Below are 21,878 nucleotides of genomic sequence, written 5' to 3'. Positions count from 1 at the left end.
AACTATTTTGTTGTAAGTGTTATTAGAAAAACAAAGTATATTTAGATTAATATGGACAAATCACAATGTCTGATAAAGATAGTTGTCAATTTCTTTGTATTAGTGTATTTTTTTTACTGTATCTTTTGATAAATATTTGGAATAGTCTACTTTTCAATGGAGTCATCATTCATTGTTTGAGTCCAGTAGTATTTTGGGATTTCATGGAAGGCAGAAATATTCTGAAAATAGCTTATATTGAAAAGTAGTGGACTTTGCCTGAGAAATACTCTTAACAGCCTCTTTTACTGAACGGTAAGATTTTACAATATTTACATTTAAGTGTTAAGAGAGGGTCAATGCCTTGTTTACATGTTAATTCGTTATTTTACTTTACTTTAGCTATTATACTTTTTTGCTGTTAAATTGAATGTAGTTTCCCAAAGGAAATGGCGTTATGTAATAAAGAGTAGCTCAATTATTTTGAGGCTGATCAAGGGATAACTGTTAAAGTAATGTTTTGCATGTTCTTTTAGACAATTACCACACACATATATGGAAATTATCCAAAGATATGGAGAGAAGGCAAATTGCCTCATAATTGGAAAAGTGCTCTGATATTGCCCTTTAGTAAAACCCCAGACAACACAGGGAATTAAAGCCTTATAGCGTTAACATCTTACTTGTGTACGTAAATGGATGGAAAAGGTAATAGTTTATAGACTGTCATATTATTAAGAACAGAATTGATCTGTGCACAACAAAGGTTTTTCATAAAGTTAGATCTACAATAGATGTCCTAGAGTTATTGATGAAGCTGAAAAAGCAATTAGTATGAAAGAAGTCATTAGTTATAGTACACTTTGATATAGAAAAAGCATAAAAGACTCGATGTGGAGAGAAGGACAACTGATCAAATAACATAATATGGGTATTGGTGGAAGGATGTATAACTGGATTTTAGACTGATTTTTAGATTTCGTGTTAACGTTGGAGATGATGTGTCAAATTATTTTAACTAATAAATGGTATTCCACAAAGTAGTGCCATTAGCCCAATTCTGTTTAACATCATGATACAGTAAATAACATCTTTACATCAATACAGCTATTGGGTGTTCATTAAATGCAGATGATGGGACAATATGGAAAAAAGGATAAAATATTACAGGCATGATTAATAAAATTCAGAATACTATAATAAAAATGGAAAGATTGAGATTATGGTTTATTAAGAAATCTCAATGGAGTAATCATGTTAGACAGATTGAACCTAAATGTATAAAGATACTTAATCTTCTGAGATCAGTTTCAGGATATGATTGGGGCGCAGATAAACAGTTATTACTTGATATATACAGAGCATTATTAAGATCATGTATAACCTATGTGTGTATGGTATAATATTAATACAGTAGTGAAAGAATATGGTTTAAAGAGATTTGAGTATGGCCCAAATATGGATATTTCCAGTTCCCAATAGACTTGTGCAATATTTCTTTTTGAATTTCTTCAAGTTATACCGAAATTTTATTTTGACAGGTTGTTGAAAACACCACACGTGCTTCAGTGTGTGTGTGTGTGTGCGTGTGTGTGTGTGTGTATTAGAGCACACATTCCCAGAGACATGTATAACAACACCTTAAGGGTTTCCATAAGCAGGATTGTATTGTTGTGCTCCCCTTCCTCAAATATGATGATGAAAAAAAACCTACTATAGGGGTGAAAAAATAACTTTAATCAAATAAAAACTAAATGAATAAATTGTATTATTTACAAATCACAATTGTAGCTCTCGACATTAACCTGTGGCTATAACTTTATTATGACTCTAATTTATTTTATAGTCTCAAGCATTCAGAAATCATGCAAAAGGAAACTAAGCAGTTTTACTGTGATAAAACCATGGTTTATTTTTTGTAAGGGTTGTGATATGCACAATTTTTTGTTGAAGAAATTATAAAGCCTGTGTCATCTATAGCAAAAAGGTGTCCAAAAATGAAAGATTAAGTGAATATTTGAATGAAATGTTTGGTCAGTAGCCTAAACCAGGATTTGATCGTCCTGTAAGTGTAACAGCAGCAATCACATGGCATTTGTAATAATATGTACATCAATTGTTTATACATTATGTATTTTAACAGTGTTATTATTAACCAATCATTATTGCCTCATTATTTTTTTATACAATGCATTTTAATTCATTTTAAAGGCTATTGATGGCTTAGGTCTGTTTTTATAGGAACAACAACAACAACAAAATATTATAGTATATTAATACTTCTTTGTAAATTATTATTTGAAGCAAAAAACCATGGTTAATTTGCAGTTACCATGGCTACAAGAACAATGATTTGTGGTGTTATTGTTAAAACCATGGGTCATTTTCGTAAGGGAACCTGAAAAACAAAACTTTCACAGGAATGTGCCTGAAAGTGATAAACGGGCCTCATTTTTACCTAAATGATTAATACTTTATTTTAATATATATTAAAAATGTGTAAGGTGTGCATGGCCGCGGGAAGTGGGGGTGCTAGTGACGAGAGGGAGATAAAAAAAATGTAGGCCTATTAAAATATTTTGCACAATTTATAAATTCCTTATGAATATTTTAGAAAATGATTTTGAAACACGTAGGCTATTACGTATATTTTGGATTTTAATTTAATATTTTGAGGCCTAATCAACACAGGTTCGGAAGTTACGTTGTCAACGTCAGGCAGGCAGGTTTGGTCGCCGAGTAACGAGGTTTCCCGCTCGTTCCATGCAGAATACATTCATCTTTATATAATACAGCGCACCTCGACATTTGGACACCTGTAACCAGGGCACCCCGCCTGCATGTAGCTCAGGTAAGAGTATGGTGCTGCCGCGCTTGTAACATTTATTTTTTTGGCAACAAATGGGATCAGCTTTGACTAGCCAAGCAATTGTAAGTAGTACACTATAGTATTTTTGTAAGGTGGTGGGGATGGAGATGGAGAGTATTATTTCGTTCGTGTGTTATTTGCGTAATGGTTGTGGAGAACTATTAAATAACGTTTAAATATTCAGAGATTATTTCCTTGTGGTTTGTGTAAAAAGGTTGGAGATGGAGACAGAAAGCTTTATACTTTGCGTGTGTTTTTTGCGTAATGGATGTGGAGAACTGTTCAATAAACAAATTGCTTAAATAGTCAGTGATTATTTCCTTGTGGTGTGCGTAAAAAAGATTTTGGAGTTAATAGAGTCGCGTGTGACAAACGTGACATAAACGTGCAGTGACTCAAGCCAGCTGACCAAATCGATTGCATTGTTTTAGCGTTATTGTGAAGTTTGATTAATATTATATTTTGTTGTAATATTATTTGTTGTATCTAAATATGTTGCATGTATGTATAGGCTATCTGAAATTGTAATGAAAGTTATTATTTCGTTTTCTTTCGATTATTAAACTATTATTTCTGATTCTGCTTCTGCTTCAGATTAATAGCGCATTGCGCATATCTGAGAACTGATGTCTGTGTGTTTCAGACCCTGGCTGGCTGTGCACTGAAGTGTATATGACAATAAAGTAGTAAATCTCAATGTATTTATTTTCAAAATGTATTTTAAATAGGCCTATAGGCTCATAGGTTTTTTGTCAAAAAAAAAAAAAAAAAAAAATTCACAGCACCCCCTGTTCAAAATTACTTCCCGCGGCCCTGAAGGTGTGCATCGTAGCTGACACCTGAATGAACACATTACAATTGTTTATGACTGCAAGTCTTTCTCCTCAAATGCTGTTGAGCTTCAGATTTGCCTTTGAGCCCATGTAAAAGAGTAGCATAATTTACATATGATTTACAGGTTATTTTAATAAATATCAAACATTCAATTCAATTGTGCATTATAGCTGACACCTACATGAACAATTACAGTTGTTTTTATGACTGTAAGTCATTCTTCTTAAATGCTACTGACGAAAAGTGTATACCAATATCGCATGTAACTATAGAGACAGTCCTTATTTGAGACTCGTTCAACGTCAAGCCAACTTTATTATTATTATCAAGCCAATATTATTGATATATAGATAATCAATTTTTACCTAACTTTTCCTCCTGAGTTTCAGGCCGGTGACACACTGGCTGCGTGTCGTGAGCGTGGCGGTTCTGCTGCGTGGCGGCTGCCTCGCGTTTTCTGTGTCTGTAAAATTATTAATTAATTTTTTTAATTAGATTTATATCTGAATATATGTCAGAGTTCGTAGCGGGTTCGCGAATCATTTGAGTCAGTTCGGGAGTTCAAAGCGGGTTTGCGAATCATTTGAGTCAGTTTGGGATTTCGTAGCGGGATCGCGAATCATTTGAGTCAGTTTGGGAGTTCGGAGCAGGATCGCGAATCATTTGAGTCAGTTTGGGATTTCGTAGCGGGATCGCGAATCATTTGAGTCAGTTTGGGAGTTCGGAGCAGGATCGCGAATCATTTGAGTCAGTTTGGGGATCGCAAATCATTTGAACCAATTCGAGAGTTCGGAGCGGGTTCGCGAATAATTTGAATATGTTCGGGAGTTCGTAGCGGGATTGCGAATTATTTGAATCAGTTCGGGAGTTCGTAGCGGGATCACGAATCATTTGAGTCAGTTCGGGAGTTCGGAGTGGGATCGCGAATCATTTGAGTCAGTTATGGGGATCGCGAATCGAATCAGTTCGGGAGTTCGTAGCGGGATCGCGAATCATTTGAGTCAGTTATGCGGATCGTGAATCATTTGAGTCAGTTTGGGGATCGCAAATCATTTGAATCACGAAAGATTCGCGCTCGTAAATGTTCAAATTGGCCATAAGCTTTAATTCCTTGGCAGCAAGGGTGGCAATAAGGCTTTCTTTTAGGGTGGCATATGCCACATATGCGACCCTGGTAGATCCGCTTGAGTTTGATGTAGCCAATTATGCAAAACATTTAATGACAATTTATCTGTATTTACAGCTGAAGTGATATAATCATTAATAAAAAAAAAGTTAAAGAATCATGGCAGAAAAAAGTGGGACATTAAATAACAAAGAAATCAGAAATCAATCAATGTCAATGTTTTTAAAGGAGAATGCAGAAGAGAAGTGATTTTATCAGGATTAAGACTTGGACAGACTGGTTTAAAATCAACTCTGTTTTTAATGGGAAGACGCATATCAGATCATTGTGATGACTGCAATGTTCCAGAAAATATGGAAGGCATCATTATGTGGTGCAAAAAATATAATGCAGAAAGGAGGATCTCGCAAGATAAGATATGCAAGTTGGAACAAGAACGGAGTTTGGAGGGCAGATTAAAAAAATGTGTGAATGTAGTAAACCTCTCTTTAGTTTCATAAGGATACAGGGATAGAGAACAGTATATAGGGAATTATTATTATTGTTAACACTTAAGTATGCTACAGTACATGAAGCCCTGAAGTTGGAAACCCCGGTACAGTAGGGGGTGGTATGCACCTGAACAAGTTGGTTGCGACCCGCCAATAAATCCAGAAAGAGAAAGAGAGAGTCAGATAGAGAGAGAGAGAGAGAGAGAGTGAGAGAGAGAGAGAAGCGCGTTTGTCACTTCTGAGGTAAGTTGATCAAGTCAGATAAAGCGCTTATTTATACAGATATGAAACACTCAGATATAATCATACGAGGTCGTTTTCCTCGGATGAAACAATGCGCCAGTCTTGATTTTCAATCTGATTCAGTTGAAAGGAGCGTTAGCTGGTGCGTTACATTTGAATAGTTATAATGTTAGCGTTATTGAACGTGGATGATCGATCTGTGATCGCGTGCTTAATATGATTATTTATCATATTATCGTGCTTGGAACATGTAAATCAGGGATCCTCAAATCTCGTCCACGAGGTCCACTTTCCTGCAGAGTTTAGCTCCTGATCAAACACACCTGAGCAAACTATCCGTGTCTTCAGGATCAGTAGACATTCATTCATTTATTTATTTTTGAGGTGGGCAATTTACACTTTCGTGTAAATACCCTGTACACGGTTTGTGCAACATTTTTACGGTGTAATTTCTGAATGGTTTTTATTGGGTTAAGTGTTGTTTGAGCGTTTGCCGAGTAAAACCTTCATGTGGAAGGTTTTATGATCGTTTGCTTCTCTGTACATGTAAAACAGTAAGATGTTAGCTAATGAAATATGTGCATGTGTAATACTTGTTGTGAATGTAGTATGTAAATCTATTAAATCAAACTATAATTAGATTATAATATGGACACATTGAAGTGGTTGATAAAGATGGGCATCATTAGTGTCTGTCTTTATTATAACGATGTTTTACTGTATTGAAGTAGAGAAATAATAGTAGCGTATTTATCTTGCACCTGTGCTTCCACAAGTGTCGTCACTAGAAGTTTATTTCTATTATTAAAAAAAGAAAATTGAATCTTTCGCACCTCTACAAGCATAAGCATGAAACAAAAACGTGTTAATTAAAAAAAAGATTGTTTTTATTAATAGTTAAACAAAAATCAAAGCCATTGTTTTTACATCTATATTCTTTATTCCTTTCTAACTGTATTTAGTTACCAATTTTAGTACACTTGAACCTGTCTTTCATACATTACACACACACACACACACACACACACACACACACACACAGACCGTATGCTAAAATCACATTTTAGTTCATATTCACAGTGTCCCAAAATTGCACAGTTGAGTACAGGTTGTTGATCTTAAGTTAAGTATCTAAGTATTTGAGGAAAGTATCTTTGGCCCGGATTCACAAATGGGACTTAGTTTAAATCAAGACACATCCTCAGTTATATTAAGATATTTAAGCAACTTTTTCAAAACTGCCTTAGATTAAAACATTACACGTGTGCATCTTGACACAGAACTATGACATTAGAGTAAGATATTTTCAGTTGAGACAACTCAAACATGTATTTTAGTCTGGGACTAGTTTTAGACGGGGGATTAAGTTTTAACTTTGATCTTGAATTTAAGAAGTACTATATAATCATTTTTAGTATATTAAGTACAAAATTAGCGCGCACAAAAACACATATTAATGTATTGCAGATATGGGAAGCTTTGTTTCAATGATAAGGTCTCTTTATATCAGGCAACCCCAGTTGTGTTCCTCTGCTGCCAGATTAAACCTTGTTGTAGCCTATACATTTTACTCTATTCATTATTTTTTAGAAAACTTTTCTTCTAAATTTTAAACTCTGTTCTTGTATTCAAATTAAACGTGGTCCACTGTTGTATGTGTGCACGTGCCACAATATTGGTACAGCTGTATTGATATTTGTATCGTGAAATCCCTGTGATGATACATTGTTGTATCGATGTATCAAACACAGCACTAGTAAACACTCAGGGTCGTTTGACACCTTTGAACATTTTCTCAGATGGGATAGGTATCTGATCATAAAAATACCAGGTGTAAGTGCTCTCCGAGATGCTTTTGAGACTGATTTAAATCTGATTGCTTAAACCACTGTATAGAAAAAAATATAGCTGCAAGCAGCAATTACGGGGCCAAGCACGACAGAAGCAAGCTTCAGACCAATGGCAGGAATGAGTAAATGAAACCATTTTATAGGACTGGGCGATATATCTAACGATATGATCATGCACATCAGTAAAGCTGGTTCTGTGATTACTGCCATTACCTGCTTATAATTGGAGTGGCATTTAATAGACCGAGCCGTAGATCGCTGACAAGCTACGCAATATCGTGTTCATTATCCCAGATGAATTGCCTTCGAACGCGATATTGCGTAGCTTGTCGGCGATCTACAGCTCTGTCTATTAAATGCTGCTCCATTTAAAAGCAGGTGATGGCGATTTAGCGGTAATCATGGAACCAGATTTACTGACTAGATGTGCATGATCATATCGTTAGATATATATCGCCCAGCCCTACCATTTGAAGATTATTTTTGGGAATATGGCTGAAAAACCATAAATCAACTACTAATATGATTAATTGGCTTATCACTGTTGACCAATAGGTGGCACTGTTAACAATTTAATGTGGTGTGGTCACTTTGAGGCAATAATGGGACATACAAAGTTTGGTGTCAATATGTAAAATATTTGCATAGATACAGACTGAGATGCAGTTTGGCACTATGCCTAAAATTGGTATCGGTGCTGTACAAAAACAGTTTTGTATATCGACAAGAAATCTATTAATTTTGTCAGCATAGTCTGAAGATGATCTGATTTGATTTTGGAGAAAAACGGACCGGTTGACGATGAGTTGAAAAAAGTAGGTTTTCAACATAGATTAGGGCTGTCACTTTTAGTTCGAAAATCGATTGCACAATCGATCGGACCAACCCAAAAAAGTTGCGAAAATGAAAATGGGAAATCGATTTTAACCAAATATGTACACTATTAATTTTAAAAGAATTAAACAATTAAAAAATATAGATGTAACAAAACTCACAAGAAAAAAAAATAAAGAATTCGGAAAGTGCAGTATGCGTTGCGAAAGCTAGACACAAAATACCAGCAATTTTATGCGCCCAGTGACGCTGATGCGTTCACACCAAAAGCGAATAGAGCGTCTGGCAAATTATTTCAATGTTAAGTCAATGTAAAGACTTAAGGTCTCGGCCCGCGGTAGACGCGAATTCGCCTCATTCGCGCATCTAGGTACAGGAGATTCTGTGTTATGAAATTGCAAGCTGACAACGAGCGGCTTTTGTGGTGGAAAATTGGCAGTAATACCCCCACCTTGCGCAGCTGTACCAAGGTGTAACTGGGACATCAGTGCGGTCGGAGCGCGTCTTCTCAACAGCTGGACATATAGTGAATAAAAAACCGCTCTGCTCTGGACCCCTTTTTGCCCATTTCATTATGCCTGCCTAGTGCTGCCTAGCCTAAGTGTCGGTTACGTTCAATAAAAAAACACACATTGCTTATTCACAAGTCCATTTAAAGTTTCATTTTTTTGAACAGTTGTTTGAAATGGATTGAATCATTATTTAAAATAATCTTGGAGATTTGAGTTGCCTAAATCATAAATGCAGCCGGGTTGAAGCCCGCGGTGATATTTTGTTATGGCAGCCGTCCCCTCTGCATATATATTTTTTCGAGAATGTTGCACTCCTGTTGCTGTCTGTTATCCTGCACAAAACTTCATGCCAATAAATAAGAAATATTGCTGACTTGTGCGTTTCCAGCGCTCTCTTTACGTTCATCCGTTATTTGACGTTGAAAAAGGAAAATCGATTCAATGAACACTTGTCTTAAAAATCGAAAATGATTTTTTTCACAAAAGTGACAGCCCTAACATAAATCATAATGGCCAACAGGAAGTTCGGCTTGCTCTGCTATATTTGGTATCTATGTTGTCAGCATAAGCCAGTGAATATTTTGATACCAGTTCCATTAAAATAGGTCAATGCAATCATAAGGTATTATAATTTTTGGAAATGTAATTATTAATAGTTAATTGTTTTATTACTCTTGACCAATAGATGGTGCTGTTACCAAATTGATGTGACATGGTCACTGTGAGGTGACAATGGCACATACAAAGTTTGGTGCAAATACATCAAAGCTTTGAAGAGATAAAGTGTCATGCATTTTGGCAATGTGCCTAAACATTTGTAATGGTGCTGTATGAAAACGGTTTTGTCAATTGACACGAAATGCATGACTTTTTGTCTTTTTGAAGATGATCTGACTCTAGTTTGGTGAAAATCAGACTAACAGTTGAGGAAAACTTAGAAAAAGTAGGATTTTTACATAAATCAAAATGGCAGATATGAGTTTAGATTTCCTACTAAAAAATCTGTCTGTTGTCGGCATGACCCAAGGAATATTTTTAGACCAGTTTCATTACAATAGCCTTATGCAAAAAATTTATTAATGCGCTAAATGAGAACAGTTTTGTATATTGACAAGAAATCCATAATTTTTGCCAGCTTGGTCTGAAGATGGTCCTAGTCAAATTTGGTAAAAATCAACGTTCTAGGAAGAGTTTTAAAAAAGTAGGTTTTCAACATTAATCAAAATGGCGGACAGGAAGTTTGCTTTTTGTCAAATTTGTTCATGTGGCATTCGAGAACGGTTAGACGAATAAACTTGAATTCCGTAACTTTTTGCCAGCATGGCCTGAAGATGATCTGAACCAATTTTGCTGAGAATCAGACAAACCGTCTAGGATGAGTTCAAAAAAGTAGGTTTTTCAAACAATTGAAAATAGCAAAAAAACATAAACCTTGCGAATTTTGGGGTTCATTTGACTTGGAATGAGCCAAGGATTCAGAGGAAAAAATATTTTCATTTTCAGGCTTATTGTTCATAGGTTATTAGCATAAATAAATTGAAATTTTAGACAAGTGGTGGTGCTAGAGAGTTTGAGTTAGAGACTCCAAATTTGCTATGACCACTTTTCTCAATGTCATCTATCAAAGAGCCAAATCTCACAACTTTCCCGCAAGTGGTTCTATGGGCTGACTTAGACTTGCCGCAGAAGAAGAACAATAATAATAGGAATCCTAATGGATACAATATACGGATACTAAAAATAATGTTAATTCATCTGGTTGTTGAAACCACATATGCAAATTTTACTCCTCCCGAAATTAAAAAAAAAAAACATGAGAATACGGTGTATGTTATAGTCAGATATGACCATACTAATGCAGCACATATTACAGCGGATGAGTATCTGAGTATCTCTTCAGCAACTGACATGCGAATGTACCGCTATTGCGACAATACACACATACAGTACTTTGTGAATTAGTGTAAAGGTGTACAAAGTTATTATTTAATTGACATCTGGTTCTCTTACTGTACAGCGATCACAATCACACCTTCAGTGAAGCTCCTCCCACAACAATCACACCTTCAGTGAAGCTCCTCCCAAAACAATCACACCTTCAGTGAAGCTCCTCCCAAAACAATCACACCAGCAGTGAAGCTCCTCCCACTGCAGTTCATCAATAAATGCTGGAATATTCCCATCAGTCTACAAGTGAAGACCAGCATCAAATCATCAGGAAGAAGTGAAATCTGCAGAGACAGTTTATCGAAGGATAGAAAGAACATGAGAGATTCAGAATCCTGCAGAATCAAACACACCGAAGAAAAAACAGGTTGGTGTTTATTTTTTCATCCTTCATCATGTTCTAACACTTCAAGTAGTTTGACAGATTTTTTTAGTTGTAATAATACAAAGAAAAAAAACAGTAGTCAACATTTGAAGTGGATCAAAACCTTTTTATGAAAGTTGTCCTAATTACTCCAAAAGATAAAGAAATTGTTTTGTAAACCATCAAAGAGATATGACAAAAATTAGCTTAAGCAATACATGTTTTGTTGGGTGGCGTTAGGGGGTGTGCTTGAAGCGTGAATCCTTAAGTGAAAACAACTAACGATTCCTAACACGGCATCTACACAGTGTGCGAGCAGTGTGCGAGCAGTGTGCGGACGACGCAACAAAATACTCTAGAACTACTGATCTATAATAGAGATTCTAAGCTGATAATGAACGTGGATTTGCACAGCTTGTCAGTTAACAACGTCTCCGTGTAGTAACAGTTGCTCTGTCAAATCACCATGGCTTTACTGACGAGATATGCATTAATCATCGGCCGATATATATCGTGCACCCATAATTGCATCATATAATATAATTGCTGTTAATAGTGTTAGTCATCTGTTTGATTACGTCTTTTAATAAATTTTTCTCTTTCTGCCATATGTACATAAACTGACTGTCACCACTGATAAGCGATTACTAAATATTGTAGAAAATATATTTTCTGTAAAGTTGCTTTGCAACGATTTGTATTGTAAAAAGCGCTATACAAATAAACTTCAATTGAATTATTTTTAATTACAGCTTTCCTGAAAAGATATCCTATTCCTAAAATTAGTAATATCCCAATATATTTTGCTGACAGTATCGCATTGTATCGCAACATATCATATCGTAACCACTAGGGAAGTCCTGATACCAATTTTTCACTTCCGATGCTGCAGATTTGGCAATTTGCCGATTCCGATATTAATCCGGTATTTTTGTTATTCTTGAACTAATACTAAAAATAAAAAAATAAATGGAAACACCTTGCAAATTACAAATACATTACAAATGCACAAATAAAAATAAAGCGTTTTGCAGGTACAATAGTATTTAGCAGGAGCATTCAAAAAATTGAATAAACAAGTAAAAATAATAATTATTTACAAATTACAATTGTACTAGTTGCCTATGGCTATGACTTTACTAATACAGTTTTCAAATTTATTTTATAGTCTCAAGCATTCAGAAATGACACAAGAAAATGTTACTTCAATAAAAACAAGGATTAGTTTTTGTAAGGGTTGTGATGTCTACATGATTTTGTTGAAGAAATTGTAGAGGCTAGCATTTCTATCACAAAAAGGTGGCCAAAAATGAAAGATTAAGTGGATATTTTGAATTTAATTAATTAAAAGGAACATTGAAACTAAGAGCATATTAAGGCAGATGCATCACTTATGTTTCGCCCATCTACTGTCTTCAACGTGAAATGCATTTTTAATAATTCTGTTTACATGTTTATTTACGTATAGGTTTTTTTTTTTTTTTTTTTGAGCTACTGGGATGTTGCCCCCATGGGCGGTACTGGACATAAATACCTAAATCTGTGGTACTGGATATGTCTGTTGTCGCAGTATATTCATTCGTTGGTGCCAGAAATGCAGCTGGTAGAATGTGCGCTGCAACATAATACAACTATTTCTTCAAAAGCAGATAGTGGAGACATTTTTATCATCCACGATCAAGAGTATTCTTATCGCACACCCCTTCCCTCGGAAGAAATCATGGACTGAGGGCAGACCGGACCGCAAGGGGCACTTTAGCGTCGGACCTCAAAGGGGCAGGCGCTCAAACCACCACTAATATTTAAGCATTTAGGTGATGGTTTAAGCTAGATTTTCCAATGGTTGGTGTTGGATAGGAATTGGACATAGGTATCGCAGTGCTCTCTAGGTTACAGTGTTTACTCTTTTTCTTTTTTTTTTTTTTTCTTTTTCTTTTTTTTTTTAATTATATTTGTATTAAATATTTATTTGTGAAAAATGGTCATCTCAACTATAAGCATGTTTCTTTTACACATTTTTAATCCATTGTCAAATATCATAAAATTTCTTAAATATTAATATTAATAATACCTTAAAAAAAAAATCATATTGGCTTTGTATCGTCTGTCAAAAAAAAACACATATCGGTCGACCACAAGTTGTAATAGAGAAAAATGTAGATCTGTGCACTGCACAGAGACAAAAGTAGTTTAAGTCTTTGGTTCCTTTCATTGTGATGATTTTGGCTCACATTTTACAAAAAACCCACCAGTTTATGATCTCAACAAATTTAGAAAACGATGACATGCTAATCAACTCAACACCTGCAAAGGTTTCCCAAGCCTTCAAATGGTCTCTCAGTTTGGTTCACTATTCTACACAATCATGGGGAAGACTGCTGATCTGACAGTTGTCCAGAAGGCAATCATTGACACCCTTTACAAGGAGTGTAATCACAAACGTTGTGTGGTCAAAGAAGCTGGCTGTTCACAGAGTGCTGTATCCAAGCATGTTAACAGAAAGTTGAGTGGAATGAAGAAAAAGATGTAAAACCAACCGAGAGAACCGCAGCCTTATGAGGATTGTCAAGTTAACTGGATTGAATAATTTTAGAGAACTTCACAAGGAATTGACTGAGGCTGTGGCATCAAAAAACCACCACACACAAACGTGTCAAGGAATTTGGCTACAGCTGTCATATTCCTCTTGTTAAGCCACTCCTGTTCAGCAAATTCCTTGACAGTGGTGTCTCTTGATGCCTTGACCCCAGCCTTAGTCCATTGTTTGTGGAGTCCACTCAAATTCTTGAATCAATTTTGCTTGATAATCCTCATAAGGCTGCGGTTCTCTCAGCTGTGCATCTTCCACACTTTTTCCTTCCACTCAACTTTCTGTTAACATGCTTGGATACAGCACTCTGTGAACAGCCAGCTTCTTTGGCACTGAATGAATGTACCTTCCTTGTGAAGGGTGTCAATGATTGTCTTCTGGACAACTGTCAGATCAGCAGTATTCCCCATGATTGTGCAGCCTAAGCCCCTTACATACTGGGATTTTGGAAAATACCTGGGTAATGTGTCCCGGCTATTGTTCCCGGGTGGCTAGATTTTGCACTTTCACACTGCCAGTGATTACCTGGAATATGTGTGTGCATTCACACACAACCCATAAAGGTCCCGGAAAGACACGTGACATTGGGATGTGACATATAATGTACAAGTCGAAAATGCTAGGCTCGTTAACTTATCCTCAAGCTGAATGATCTCAGCTTCAGCGTGAAAAGTGAGGAACTAACTGATCTGTTTGCCCACTTTTTTTATCACAAACGTTGATCTGACAACATTCAAAAACACCTGGTAAAATAGTTGTGCGATAATGTGCATCATCACTACGACACATCCTTAACTGCATTGGTTTTGGCTTCTGTTCAGACAGCACTCATTCCCGGACTGAACCTGGCAATGTTACTAGGTCCCCAACCTGGGATCAATCCCGGGATGCGTTTGCTTTCACACAGAAGGCGACCCACCAATGTTCCGCCAATTTTCCGAGTCAGACATGTGGTGTGAAATGGGCTCTAGTAAACCAAACTGAAAGACCATTTTGAAGGCTCGAGAAACCTTTGCAGGTGTTTTGAGTTGATTAGCTGATTGGCATGTCACCATAATTCATCAAATTTGTTGAAATTGTGAATTGGTGGATTTTTGTTAAATGCAAGCCAAAATCTTCACAATTAAAAGAACCAAAGACTTAAACTTTTTATTTTAATACACATTTCACAATTTGAGTTGAATTACTGAAATTAACTTTTTCACAACATTAAAATTTGAGAGGCATCTGTAATAAGAGGAAGATCAATGTACCTCATTCATGGAAAGTCTCTGTGATTGACTGAACATTAAACATGTTACTTTAATTTCAGAGTTGACTGAAGAAAAAAAGGAGGAGGATGAAGAACTGCGTGAAGAGGAGGAAAAACATCATGTCAAAACAGAACAGAAAGCTTTAAAGAAAATAAGAGACAAGAAATCATTCACCTGCCCTCAGTGTGGAGAGAGTTTGACAAACAAACAGAGTCTCCAGATTCACATGAGAGTTCATGCAGGAGAGAAATTGTTCACATGTAATCAATGTGGAAAACCATTTTTGTGGGCTTCAGCCCTGAAGAGTCACCTGAGAGTTCATTCAAAGGAGAAACCATATTCCTGTCCTATATGTGGAAATAGTTTTTCACTACTGAATAATTTAAAAGCTCATCAGAAGATACACACTGGTGTGAGAGATCATATGTGCTTTGAGTGTGAGAAGACTTTTATTACAGCTTCACATTTGAAACGACACCAGAGGATCCACACTGGAGAGAAACCTTACAAGTGTTCACACTGTGACAAGAGATTCATTCATTCAGAATCCCGAAAAGGACATGAGAGGATTCACACTGGAGAGAGACCCTACATGTGTAATCAGTGTGGTACGAGTTTCAAACTAAAAGCTCAACTTAAGGTGCACATGGGAGTTCACACTGGAGAGAAACCGTTCACATGTGATCAATGCGGGAAGAGTTTTGCACAATCAGCAAAGCTGAAGAGACACATGAATGTCCACACTGGAGAAAAACTGCATGAATGTAATCAATGCGGAAAAACATTTTTGTGGGATTCAGGACTGAGGAGTCACCTGAATGCCCATTTAAAGGAGAAACCACATTCATGTTCTTTGTGTGGAAAGAGATTTTCACATCTGCAGAATTTAAAACACCATGAGAAGTTACACAAGGACGTGAGAGAATATATGTGCTTTGAGTGTGAAAAGACTTTTGTTACATCTACAGAACTGAAACAGCACGAGAGGATCCACACTGGAGAGAAACCTTACAAGTGTTCACAATGTGACAAGAGATTCAGTCTCTCAGAAACACTGAAAAGACATGAGAAGATCCACACTGGAGAGAAACCTTACACATGTGATCAGTGTGGAAAGAGTTTTAGACATAAATATCATCTTAAGGTGCACATAAGAGTTCATACGGGAGAGAAACCATACCATTGCACTGCATGTGAGAAGAGTTTCGCTTGATTAATTTCTTTACACAAGCATACGAAAAAAATTCACAGTAAATAATTATCTTCAGATCTACCATTTTCGGGTTTGACACCACATTAAATTATATACAATAATGTGTTGATCTATACATTTTCTTCTTTACAAATCAGTCCTAATCCGTATTACAATTGACGGGGAAAATAAACATCATCTGTTTTTTTCACAGTTGATCTTCAAGACCATCGGTTTCATCTGTGAGGTTCTGATCAACTTAAAAGATTAAGTTTCATATCCAAAGAACAGGATTGTTTCGGCTCTGATAATGGCATTTTCTGTGGATCGGGTATCGGTCAGATGAGACTGATCCAAATCCGATATTGAGTGTGTACACTATTCTGCGTTATTGTTGAGCTCCACGAAAGGCACAAAAACATTATAAAACACCAAAACGTTTTCGTGTACACATTTCAAGTGTTCTGAAGCTGATCCCGTAGTACAATGTGAAGTACAGATTGATATTGAAATCATTAAATACAAGTTCACAAACTTTTCTCTCCTGTGTGGCTGTGTGTCATCGTCCATTCAGCAATCGTTCTGTTACAGTCAAAACGATGAAACTCTCTTCAAGAGTGCAGAGTTAATGAGGTGTAAAACCGTTCAAAGAAGAGGCTCAATAAACTAACGCACAGATTTAATACACTATGTATCAATATCTCTTCCCTTTGTACTAGTCATGTCCGGTTTGCGCACGAATCGTTCGATTTAACCGTTTTTTCTTATTGAACCGGTTGTACCAGTTCATCAAATCTGTGGTTTGAACCAGTTTTGTCTCCAGTAAGCATTAATCCACTAAGTATTTTTTTTTCTTTTTAACGTGGCTGATACTCCCTCTGAGTCTAAATGAACAAATATCTCGGAGTAGTTAAAAGAAACGTCTTTGAGACTTCTATATAAATGTATATACTTGTTTTTTCATGAATGTATTTTACAACAAAACAAAGTGTGTATAATGTTTAACATTTTACCATCCATGACTTTTCTAGAATTTAGACCTTTTGCTGCTGAATTTTCCAATAACCTAATTTATAATAGTATTTTTTCATAGATTATGATTATATATCTTATTAAAATTATGTATAAACACAAAAGATTGTGATTAACACAAAAGAATGATGATCAGGTCAACACAGAGATGTGCAATTTCTATACATCAATTAAAAAATAAGTGTTGGGATTGGATCGGTGTTGGCAGATAGTCTGAATTTTCGGTATCGGATCGTTTCTCAAAAAATGGTATCGTTGCATCCTTATTTTTTTTAAATGTAATTTTACTCCATGCTATGTGACTATCATTTTAGTTTTTTTTAGTTTTTTAACCGTTCTTGTTCAGGAAGCTGAAGAAGAGCCTCTAATACTTTCAAACAGATTTACTGACTGACTAGCATGGTGCCACCATTAATAACCAGCTAGCAGATTAATCAAAGTCACCTTTATTTATATAGCGCTTAAAACTAAATACATTGCGTCAAAGCAACTGGACAACATTCATCTGAGTCTGTCAATAATGCAAAATGATAGTTAAAGACAGTTCATCATTGAATTCAGTGATGTCATCTCTGTTCAGTTAAATAGTGTCTGTGCATTTATTTGCAATCAAGTCAACGATATCACTGTAGATGAAGTGACCCCAACTAAGCAAGCCAATAATTAAAATGATTAATGAAGTATGTAGCCAAGTTAGCAGAGAGTCAACGGGAAAATATTATGATGCATTAATATTATAGAGATGACTGAAAATTTTAAATAAATTGTTTATAAAAGTAGTGTTCATTATTGATCATTAACATGGCCAATGATATTCAGTTTTTATCCTGAGATTGGCCAATGGCAGTGCAGTGGGAAAAACTTATTTCCAGAGTTATAAGGTTTTAGATTTGAGATTTTTGGTTTCAGTGGGAACAGCTTACAGTACATTAATATTCATGGTTTCCCGGACATGCATGTGGAACTGAGCATTTTATTTCACGTAAGTTAGTTTCAGCAGGTTTACAGAACATAAGTGAAGTGAAGTGACATTCAGCCAAGTATGGTGACCCATACTCAGAATTTGTGCTCTGCATTTAACCCATCCGAAATGCACACACACAGAGCAGTGAACACAAACACACACACTGTGAGCACACACCCGGAGCAGTGGGCAGCCATTTATGCTGCGGCGCCCGGGGAGCAGTTGGGGGTTCGATGCCTTGCCCAAGGGCACCTAAGTCGTGGTATTGAAGGTGGAGAGAGAACTGTACATGCACTCCCCCCACCCACAATTCCGTCCGGCCCGAGACTAGAACCCACAACCCTTCGATTGGGAGTCCAACCCTCTAACCATTAGGCCACGACTTCTTAAAAAAACTACTATTTTCAGAGTTCCACAGGTTTATGCCTAAACTTCACAACAGTTTAATGTTCTTATGGGTAACACTTTACAATACAGGTGCACAAATATGCATGAATCATGCTTAACAGATAATCACAAGTTAATGTTATAACTCATAAAGAACTAAACCATTTACAGGTGCTGGTCATATAATTAGAATATAATCAAAAAGTTGATTTATTTCACTAATTCCATTCAAAAAAACGAAACTTGTATATTATATTCCTTTATATAATATAAAACCCATTCAAAAATGTGGGGGAGATTCACAAAGAGTGGACTGCAGCTGGAGTCAGTGCTTCAAGAACAACTACACACAGACGTATGCAAGACATGGGTTTCAGCTTTCGCATTCCTTGTGTCAAGCCACTCTTGAACAACAGACAGCTTCAGAAGTGTCTCGCTTCAAAAAGAACTGGACTGCTGCTGAGTGGTCCAAACTTATGTTCTCTGATGAAAGTAAATTTTGCATTTCCTTTGGAAATCAGGGTCCCAGAGTCTGTAGGAAGAGAGGAGAGGCACACAATCCACGTTGCTTGAGGTCCAGAGTAAAGTTTCCAAAGTCAGTGATGGTTTGGGGTGCCATGTTATCTGCTGGTGTTGGTCCACTGAGTTCAACGCAGCCGTATACCAGGAAGTTTTAGGGCACTTCATGCTTCTTGCTGCTGACCAACTTTATGAAGATGCAGATTTCATTTTCCAACAGGACTTGGCCCCTGCACACAGTGCCAAAGCTACCAGTACTTGGTTTAAGGACCATGGTATCCTTGTTCTAAACTGGCCAGCACTCGCCTGACCTTAACCCCATAGAAAATCTATGGGGTATTGTGAAGAGGAAGATGCGATATCCCAGACCCAAGAACGCAGAAGAGCTGAAGGCCACTATCAGAGCAACCTGGGCTCTCATAACACCTGAGCAGTGCCACAGACTGATCCACTCCATGCCACGCAGCATTGCTGCAGTAATTCAGGCAAAAGGAGCCCCAACTAAGTATTGAGTGCTGTACGTGCTCATACTTTTCATTTTCATACTTTTTAGTTGGCCAAGATTTCTAAAAATCCTTTCTTTGTATTAATCTTAAGTAATATTCTAATTTTCTAAGATAATGAATTTGGGATTTCCCATAGTTGTCAGTTAAAATCATCAAAATTAAAAGAAATAAACATAATAAATATCAGTCTGTGTGTAATGAATGAATATAATATAGAAGTTTCACTTTTTGAATGGAATTAGTGGAATAACTCTTTTTGATGATATTCTAATTATATGACCAGCACCTAATGATTAGTACTACATTAGAAACTAATTAAAGTGCCCCTATTATGGGTAATGAAAGGTTCATATTTTGGTTTTGGGAGTCCCCAACAACAAGTTGACATGCATTCAAGGTCAAAAACACTTTCATTGTCTGAAAATATGCATTTATTTTTCCTGTTTTGCTCAATAACTCCAAAATGACTTGTTTAATGATTCTTTTTTCCAAACTCCTCCTTTGCGTGCTACTAAACTGCGGTGATTGGTCTGACAGCGCAGTCTGTTGTGATTGCTCTACTGCGTGCAGTGCAGTTCAATAACAGAATGCCCATCGCCATTACTGAGCCCTCAATGCATTGCTGATGGACTGAATGCATCACTATTACCGGAGCACGTGAGAATGGTTTCTGTGTGTTTTGTGGGGAGAAAGAAACAGTACAGCATACAAAAATAATTAACATTCTTAAAAAGGGCAAGGTAAATAAGAATTGGATACTTGTTAGGATATGAGTTTAATAAAGATAGGGTGGGATATAGGCTGCTGATTAATAAATTATAGTACAGGGTAAAGCGAGAGGATTTCAAATTAAACCGGAATGATGTAGCCTGATAAGGATTTCAGGATACCATGGAAGTGTTCTGGAGGAACTGGAGATTCAGCACAAGATGGGAGCCTGGAACCCAATCTGGTATAGGGAAGAGTCTCAAATTTGTAAAGATTTATTATTTTTTTATAACCCTTTATTATTATCATAACCCTTTTTACATGTTCATATTTATTTAAGGATAATAGCTAACATGACTGCACAACAGCAAGGTATTGTAGGTGGTGCCATACATTTAGATGGTTATGCTCAAAAAAACAAAAAAAAACAAAAAAGACTGCAGTAGATATGTAAGACCTCTGCTAAAGATTTGGGAAACATCTGCTTGGTAATCTGATGAATGTCTCATAAGCAGCTTTACGTGCATTCTACACAACAAAATATCCAATGATGTTTTTATGGTGTTCATTTATCAAAGTTAAAAAGTTGATTCTAGTGTTGATTTGACAATTTCTGGTCCTTACACATTATTTCTTTCTTGATCAATGGCTACTGCTCCAGGGAGGAAGAAGACTAAGATCAGTCCAACGGAGGCTGTTGACAGACTTGTGCAATTCCATAAGGTAAAACTACCAATACTGCTGCAAAATAATTGTATAGGTTTAAATGCTCTGATTTTCAATCATAGTCCCTATGATTCAACCCTCTGCACATTTTGTTTCTCTGACCTGGCTCCAGTGGTGTATAAAGCACCTGAAAGCCGTTCTCAAGCAAAAGTACATATATCATACCAGAAAATACCATCTTTATTAAACTCATATCCTAACAAGTACCCATTTCTTAATTTACCTTGCTCTTTTTAAAGGGTTAGTTCGCCGAAAAATGAAAATTATGTCATTAATAACTCACCCTTATGTTGTCCCAAACATGTAAGACCTCCTTTTATCTTCGGAACACAGTTTAAATTATTTTATATTTAGTCCGAGAGCTCTCAGTCCCTCCATTGAAGCTGTTTGTATGGTATACTGTCCATGTCCAGAAAGGTAAGAAAAACATCATCAAACTAGTCCATGTGATATCAGAGGGTCAGTTAGAATTTTTTGAAGGATTAAAAATACATTTTGGTCCAAAAATAGCAAAAACTATGACTTTATTCAGCATTGTCTTCTCTTCCGTGTCTGTGTGAGAGATAGTTCAAATCAAAGCAGTCTGGATGATATCCGGTTCGCGAACGAATCATTCAGTTCACCAAATCGAACTGAATCGTTTAAAACGGTTCACATCTCTAATACGCATTAATTCACAAATGACTTAAGCTGTTAACTTTTTTAATGTGGCTGACACTCCCTCTGAGTTCAAACAAACCAATATCCCGGAGTAATTCATGTACTCAAACAGTACACTGACTGAACTGCTGTGAAGATGAACACCGAGCCGAGCCAGATAACGAACAAAACATTGACTCGTTCACGAGTCAAGAACCGTTTCTGTCAGACGCGTCCGATTCGTGAACCGAGGAGCTGATGATACTGCGCATGTGTGATTCAGCGTGAAGCAGACCGACACACAGAGCGTTTG

General features: G+C 36.4%; 1 protein-coding gene across 3 annotated transcripts in view; it reads left to right on the top strand.

The window, feature by feature from the left end:
• The window catches only part of LOC127987724 (gastrula zinc finger protein XlCGF49.1-like), a 198,857-nt gene that overhangs the window by 5,824 nt on the left and 171,155 nt on the right, over window positions 1–21,878 (top strand). Inside the window, exons 1-3 of one of the 3 annotated variants that reach the window (XM_052590113.1) lie at window positions 10,912–11,052; window positions 14,952–16,085; window positions 16,299–16,619. The exons of 1 other annotated variant lie outside the window; for it this stretch is intronic. In XM_052590113.1, the coding sequence (XP_052446073.1) occupies window positions 11,004–11,052; window positions 14,952–16,085; window positions 16,299–16,330 (1,215 nt within the window). In that variant the 5' untranslated portion in view covers window positions 10,912–11,003 and the 3' untranslated portion in view covers window positions 16,331–16,619. Of the gene's footprint in view, window positions 1–10,911; window positions 11,053–14,951; window positions 16,086–16,298; window positions 16,620–21,878 lie in introns of those variants that run through there. One more of the 3 variants, XM_052590114.1, reaches the window with a different exon arrangement.

This window comes from Carassius gibelio, chromosome B22 (assembly GCF_023724105.1).
Source record: "Carassius gibelio isolate Cgi1373 ecotype wild population from Czech Republic chromosome B22, carGib1.2-hapl.c, whole genome shotgun sequence".
In the NCBI taxonomy this organism is placed as follows: domain Eukaryota; kingdom Metazoa; phylum Chordata; class Actinopteri; order Cypriniformes; family Cyprinidae; genus Carassius; species Carassius gibelio.
This window is presented reverse-complemented; position numbering and strand designations above follow the sequence as displayed.